Source organism: Xenopus laevis, chromosome 1S, assembly GCF_017654675.1.
Source record: "Xenopus laevis strain J_2021 chromosome 1S, Xenopus_laevis_v10.1, whole genome shotgun sequence".
NCBI lineage: Eukaryota > Metazoa > Chordata > Amphibia > Anura > Pipidae > Xenopus > Xenopus laevis.
In genome coordinates this window covers 2,194,652-2,202,067 of record NC_054372.1, presented here as the reverse complement: position 1 = coordinate 2,202,067, position 7,416 = coordinate 2,194,652, and the positions used below count along the sequence as shown (strand labels likewise).

The 7,416-nt window shown below is 37.8% G+C and overlaps 1 protein-coding gene across 1 annotated transcript; it reads right to left on the bottom strand.

Annotated features, from left to right (window-relative positions):
- Window positions 1-821: 821 nt before the first annotated feature.
- Window positions 822-1,573, bottom strand: LOC108703998 (vomeronasal type-2 receptor 26; the record flags this gene model as incomplete). The annotated part of the gene is made up of 1 exon (XM_018240347.2): window positions 822-1,573. A coding segment is annotated over exon 1 (705 nt), but the record flags the coding sequence as incomplete, so codon positions are not given.
- Window positions 1,574-7,416: the final 5,843 nt, after the last annotated feature.

Genomic DNA, 7,416 nt, shown 5'->3' with positions numbered 1-7,416 from the left:
TTTTGTATGTATTTTTGGCAATACTTAAAAAACGGTGTTACAGAATATTCAACCTGTAGATACTAAAGCCCCATCTATAACTCTCAATTCAAGTGCAGAGTTCACTAAATTACTGATTTGCTCTGGCTCAAGGGGTGAGGGTTGGTGTCCAAGGTGTTATAAAATACTTTGATGTAAGACAGAGTATTTGGTATATATATTTTTTTAAGGTTTTTTACAACCTAAATAAAATAACATTTGCAAAGATAAATTTGTAAATAAAAATAAACATTTGCATGTCACAATGTTATATTCTTCATTAGATTTTTATTGCATTGCAAATCTTAATTGCACATTAAGAGCCTTAACACCTGCTTGACGGTGCCATAAACTTTTGAAGCAAACAACTTTTTCAAAGAGATGAGGTTATTAGAACAGGTTGCATTTATAGAAATGGAGAATAATATGTTTATTGTAGGAAGAGAGAATAAAATGAAAAAATCTGGAGTTCATAATTATTTTGGAAGACAATTCTTTTCTCTCAACATTTTAATGTTTTTAGTATAAACTGATAATATATCATATTTGAAAATAAACTCGCCAATATTTGTAAAGCTATTCTCACATAAGATCACACGTGACTATGTATTGCATTTCCTCAACAAGAATTCTTTTGTGTTCATCTCTGGCTTAAATAAAATAATGTAACATTTGGGTAGAAATATACAGAAGAGAAGGCCACAGCTTGAAGAGATTATGGCAAATACTTCCACTGCCACCATGTATTTGCCTTTGGTGCTCAGATAGGCCGGGATCATTGTGATCCAAACACTGCAGAAGAGCAACATACTGAAAGTGATGTACTTGGCCTCATTAAAACTGTCCGGTAATGTCCGAGCCAAGAAAGCTACAATGAAACTCACAGATGCCAACAATCCCATGTAGGAGAGGACAATATAGAAGGCAACTACTGAGCCTTCGTTGCACTGAATGATGATTTTTCCAGGTTCAGAATGTGAGTTTATTTCCACATAAGGTGGTGAAATAGACAACCAGATTACATTTATCAGACACTGAATTAATGAGCAAATAAAAACAACCCATTTTGCTAGTTTTACCCCAATCAATTTTCCCCAGGGACTCCCAGGCTTAGTGACTTTGAAAGCAATGCAAACCATGATCGTCTTTGCAAGGACACAAGACACAGAGATGGAGAATGAGATTCCAAAGGAGGTTTGTCGGAGCATGCAGGTTATATCTACAGGACGTCCAAGGAATAAAAACACAGAGAGGAAGCTCAGCTTGATGGAGACAAGGAGAACACAACTCAGAGTTTGGTTATTGGATTTTACTACTGGAGTGTCTCGAAATGAAATCAAGATTCCCAATATAACTGTTGCTATTATATAAAGCAATGCAGATAGAATAATAAAGACCAGAGTTAAGGGATCACCAACAAAGGAAAGAAATTCAATTTGCTTCTCATTACATATAGTTTTCTCTTGATTTGGCCATTCATTGTCTTTGCATTTAAGACAATTTTCCATATCTGCAACAACATTAAATGTATATTACATGTTTAATGTCTATTACACCTATCTATTACCATCTATCTATCTATCTGTCTGTCTATCTATCGTCCATGTGTTGTGTTATTTTGTGACACTATTGGGTGATCACTTTACAAGCTATGTATATACCATTTCATCTCACTGATGATGTCACACAATGGGCTTTTGGCACCATCTTATGGATTTAAATATTTGGGGAATGGGGCACTATTACCGTGGTAAATAAAACATTTTTTTTATAATATATTATTAGTGAAAATGACAAATAAAGGAGGTGTGGGATTATTGGTATCTGAAGAAGGTAATTAGGTTGATGAGAGCAGGGAAAAAGCAGAGAGTTTTTTAGCGGTTATTTTTTATCATTTATACAATGGAGAATCTATTCAGTAAAGTTTTCAATAAAGGTTTTTAATAGACCAAGTCCTAAGAAAATTTTTTAAATGTTGGCCTAATCAAGAGGCAGAATTCTTTGCAGTCTGACTGTGGGGCTCATTTATCAACACTGGGCAAATTTGCCCATGGGCAGTTACCTATAGCAACCAATCGGTGGTTAGCTTTTTAAAGCCAGCTGCAAGTAGAATAATGAATGCAGCAATTTGATTGGTTGCCATGGGTTACTGCCCATGGGCAAATTTGCCCAGTGTTGATAAATGACCCCCACAGTGTTTTATATGGTGTTACGAAAGTAAAACAAATATAGGCCTCTTGAATTGATGTTGGTGGCTGGTAAGCTTTTTGGAGGGCATAAAAGGATTAGATACTGCTAAACATTTTAAATAACAGTTTGTCTAAAATATGTAAGTTCAAATGCCACATTAAGACCCCTCATTGTATGTGAGTCCTACACTGTCCATTAGTATTCTAAGTTTGTAGTGCATTTCAAGTTCTCCAGCAAATAGTGTGACTGAGTAGTAAGACCAACGGTGCACTTACCCTTAACTCAAAAGCTCTAGTGAGAAAGCAGGGGGCAGGGCTAGTAACTTACCCTGCACCTACATAATCAGAACAAAGCACTCCAATATAGACGGACAAACTTACAGCAATTCAAACTGAGCAGAGGGTGGGCCTGAGATGGAGTCTGAACTAAATGTCCAACAGACGATTGAGGATCAGGAAGTCACGTGTAAGTACTAAAAGTCATCTTTGTTTTTCAGTCCTTTCAAAATAATACTTGACTCCTTTCACCCTGCACCAAATCTGAAATAAACCTTTCCACTGGAACCAAACAGTTTTTTTCCCCATTAACTACAGTGTATTTTTGGAAGGTCAGGCCTTAATGCAGGGGTGCCCAAAAAGTAGATTGGGATCTACTGGGATCTACAGTAGATTTCAAATTCCGATACAAATTCCAGCAGCACTCCGGTATAGTGAAAGAAATTTATTTGTGCAAGTGAAGCAACGTTTCGGGCATAACCAGCCCTTTATCAAGCTTCTGCCCGAAACGTTGCTTCATTTGCACAAATAAATTTCTTTCACTATACCGGAGTGCTGCTGGAATTTGTATCGGAATTTGTATGGGACCTGGGCAGACAGAGTCGCAGCTGGCACCCGACGCTACAAAAAGTGGTGAGATTGATTGTGTAGCACTACACTCTATGTTTGTGTACAGTAGATTTCAAGAAACTGTCAACAAACAGCTTGTCTATATCACACTCCTGTTTCATGCTTTTCATTGAGATATTTTATTTATTTATTTAGTTACATAATAAATAGTTGTTAGTGTAACGCCAATCTGGGCTATCCACACCACAGTCACTTGCCAGCTAGTGAGCAGAAAGGGACTCACACTTCAGGATCAGGGCTTTCACTAAGTGGAAGCATTCCCTCTAAGGTGTAGTGCTACTACAACACTCAGGCTACTGTGCATACAAAACATACAAATGATTGGGCACCAGGAGGTTCTTATGATGCAAACAAAGAAACTGTCTGAAGACAATATCCCCAGGTTTACTCACGATTATAAATGAGGTGTTTGCACATGACACACAGTCACATCAGGTAATAGGCATTCAACTGAGGAAGGACATCCATTAGGCATTTGCAGTATTCAGTACTCCAGTCCCATCCAGTACAATGTTCAGGAAGCCAATCACTAACCTAACACCCTCTTCACTGAGGTCCCTGACTGGAGGCAACACACAGAGTCTCTGGGAAGCTCCTCCCTTACTGCAAATCCTTGTTGGAGCTTCAACTGCTCTTTCTCTTTACACTATCTACCTTTCTCTCCTAGAGAGACTATTACAGGTCTGCCCTACTACAGCTAAACCTCATTCACAGGGTTTCCTGGTCCCCGACTTCTCTCAAGAACACTTGTTTCTCTGGGCCTTGCTATACTCAGGCTCCCCTAGGCACAACCAGCCAGATCACCATCCAGCAGCCAAAGATGAAGAGGCCACTCCTTACACTCACTATATTGCAGCGTGGCAGGAAGTTGTCATTACACCTCTTGGCCAATAACACTGAGCTTAAATTCAAAAAGATACATAGGCTTTTGCCTAGTAACTAAGGAAAATGATACATTTGCTCATAAACCAATATAATATTAAGTAATGTTTTCAATGGAACAGAATTCTAACAATGCTTTTATCGATGTAGATCATAATAGGGCAACATCACTAAAAGTAGACCCCTCATTAGTAAAGTATGGGCACTCCTGCATTAATGCATAGCTTGTTCTACATTTTCCTCTCTGGCATGTCTGAGCAGTTCTTAGTACAGTAGTACAGAGGTCCTTGTTAAATGTAATGCCCTAAATGACGCTACAGACCAAGCAGTGTGGTGCAGCCCCCTTAGATGGAAGGACATTTCGAGGCCCCTTTCTACCCTAAGGTGACCTTTCTGATACCATTTTAAGCAGGTGTAGTGGGGCAGCATCACTAGTGGGGAGAGTACAATTGCATTCTCTACCCTAGCAGAGCTGAAATTACAATTTAAGAATCGGACTTTCATTGCCTAAAGTTACCAGGAGTGGCTTTTTTTGCTGCCCCTACTAACTTGCAGACTGCTGCCACCTGAGGTGAGTTTCTCTTTCTGGTAATATATTTTGTGGAGCAAAGGAACTAGCACTAGACTAGAATATAAGTTGAAGTTCCTGGTTCCACAACCCAAAGTTAGAAACTTCATCTTGCAGAGCCCCTATTAGAATCTCTGTAGGATGTCTGTCTCTTTTGTTCCTGCTTTTGAAGGAGCTTTTAGCAGAACAATGTACCCAGAGATGTTTAGCTTGTAAATGCAAACCTATGAAAGGGATAGCATTTGCATAAACATACCCTTGATGGGTATGCGGCCATTAGATGGAGCTAGGTATCCTACTCAATGATATTGACATTATTATTCTGTACCTGTTACATTTGAGATCTCCCCGTTTGAGCAAGGTGTGCAGTCATAGCAGCAGAGCACCGCTGATGTCCGTGGAATTTTTCTGTAGCCAGGAAGGCAGTTTGCAGAGCACTGAGATTTTAGAGTCTGCAAATAAATATTTAAATGGTTCTTTAATCATCTCCAGGGTTCCCGATTTGTCTTGTGCTGATGCCCATTAAAGTCTATGGGCGTCAAAAAAATTTTGATGCGCGGCAATTTTTTTTGTTGACGCAAGACGCAAGTCTATGGGCGTCATTTTCGCAGCGAAACAAGGCAAAAAAATTCGCCCATCCCTAATCGACACTCAATCATTTGTATCAAGCTGGATTCTATCTTCCTGAATACAATTAAATAAGAAATTAAACTGAATCATTTGGCCTACTGAAAATATACTGCCATGATGATGAAGCACAAGAGCTTCCTGTGAAACTGTTTCAGATGTTGAGGTCCGTAAATAAGCGGGTGACCACTTTGACCAGAAATTGGTCTAAAACTTTAGATAAGAACTGCCCCCATTAAACTCATAAACATTTAATTCCTTCCTAATGAATATCTGCTTTACACTGACAGAAACTATTAGAGTTCATAGACAGAAATTGCTTATTAAGGATATTTTTGTTGCTGAATTTGGGGCTACACTAATCATTAGTAGAATAGAATCTTGTATTTGGACGTAATTAAGAAAGTACATCAAGGCTGTGCACCAAGACCATTGTTCCCTCAAAATAAGGGAGGGGTTGTAATCCCAGATGTAGCTATGTTTTATTTTTTGTTTTTGTATGTTTTATCTTAGACCTTACTGCTTATACAGGTATGGGATCTGTTATCCGGAAACCTGTTATCCAGAAAGCTCTGAATTACGAAATGGCCATGTCCCGTAGACTCCATTTTATCCAAATAATCCAATTTTTTTAAGAATGATTTCCATTTTCTGTGTAATAATAAAACAGTCGCTTGTACTTGATCCCAACTAAGATATAATTAATCCTTATTGGAGACAAAACCAGCCTATTGGCTTTATTTAATGTTTATATGATTTTCTAGTAGAACTATTGAGCAGATTTACTAAGCTCGAGTGAATAGTTCAAATGCAAAAATATTCAAATATCGAAGTATTTTTTTGGGTACTTCGACCATCGAATTGGGCAAATTCGATCAAATTCGATTGAATCAAATGATTCGAACGATTCAAAGTAAAAATCGTTCGACTATTCGACCATTCGATAATCGAAGTACTGTCTGTTAAAAAAAAAACTTTGACTTCATACTTCGACACCGAAGTGCAATGTTAGCCTATGGGGACCTTCCAGAACACTTTTCTAAGTTTTTTTGATCGAATAAAAATTATTAGATCGATCGCTTAAAATCATTCGAAGGATTTTATCGTTCGATCAAATCGATTTTTATTTGATCATTCGATCAAATTTGAATTCGAAAGATTTCGCTTCGAGGGTCGAATTTGAGGGTTTTTAAACCCTCAAAATTTGACCCTTGATAAATCTGCCCCTTAAGGTATAAAAAGATCCCTTATCCAGAAAACGCAAGGTCCCTAACATTCTGGAAAACAGGTTCCATACCTATATAATGATTTACAGAATTGTAATTTTATTTCATGAATTGATAACATTAGCACCATAAATGGAAAATTAACAATTTCTGTTCTTTCTACCTGGTTTTTGGTGTCCTTCTTCCAGGTGATTTCTTTAAAGTTAATTTCAATATTCATAATGGATTCTGACAACACAATATTTCCAATAATATTCTCAGTAGATTTTTTTTTAGATGTCAGACACCAGTTCAGAATCCAGTATTCCCTGAGTATTTCTCTGAACTCCTTATAGCGAGTTTCTCTTCCCCAGGGGTCCTTGAAGTGCAGATTCCGTATATAGTGGTGTAACTGCACAATGAGATATAATGAACGGCATGTGATTATTACATTAAGAATGGAAGTTTGATCAGGAGAATCAGGTACAAATAGATTTGGGCAAATTTACAAACAGCAGTAAAATGGATGAAATAATTGATGCCATTCATTTAAACATACTTGTCCCTAAACACTTGTATATATTTTTGTCAAATACAATTGCACACAACCAATAATGTTCAAGTGCACCTTTTGACACATGGGGACCCTAATACTACGTCCACCCTAAAGTGGCAGATATTGCAGGATTACAATTGTCGGCTGCATCAATTGTTGAAGAAGACTTGTGCTAAAGTATAACATGAAGAAGTAATTGTCACACCAACACCACAAATGTGACAATTCCCACTACTTTGTGTGCAGTTGTCCCTGGTTCATAAAGATGTGCAAACATGGACAAAGTGACACTGTGTAAGAAGAATAAAAACATTGCAAATTGTTTGTGAAATTGAGCTTAGAATATCGTACTTGTACCTGCAAGTGAGCCCCGTTGTCTTCTGTACCATTGGTTGCCCTAGAAACATTTGCTTACACTTTGGATGGAAGTGCAGGAACAATTAGGGGCACATTTACTAAGCTCGA